General features: G+C 60.9%; 1 protein-coding gene across 1 annotated transcript in view; it reads left to right on the top strand.

Annotated features, from left to right (window-relative positions):
- Nucleotides 1–202, top strand: part of LOC119591660 (UPF0764 protein C16orf89 homolog) — a gene marked incomplete at its 5' end in the record, with an annotated part of 7,133 nt that overhangs the window by 6,260 nt on the left and 671 nt on the right. Inside the window, 1 exon segment of the mRNA XM_037940414.1 lies at nucleotides 32–187. Coding sequence (XP_037796342.1) covers nucleotides 32–187 — 156 coding nt within the window.

The following is a 202-nucleotide window of genomic DNA, read 5'->3' as shown; positions in this document are numbered from 1 at the left end:
ATTTACAATGTACGCATCGCCTTATGCTGCCAGGCGCTCTGTGCGGGATCGCCGGCTACAGAGACTTCTTCAGGAGGAGCTGGCTGGAGGAGGTGTTGTCGTGGCAGCGAGAGCCAGGCTGCTTCGGGGATTCTGACGTGTACACACAGCGTCACTCTTTGCCTACGCCTTCCCCGCTCCACGCCAGGTCAGATGCGCGCGC

This window comes from Penaeus monodon, chromosome 29 (assembly GCF_015228065.2).
Source record: "Penaeus monodon isolate SGIC_2016 chromosome 29, NSTDA_Pmon_1, whole genome shotgun sequence".
NCBI classification, from domain to species: Eukaryota; Metazoa; Arthropoda; class Malacostraca; order Decapoda; family Penaeidae; genus Penaeus; species Penaeus monodon.
This window is presented reverse-complemented; position numbering and strand designations above follow the sequence as displayed.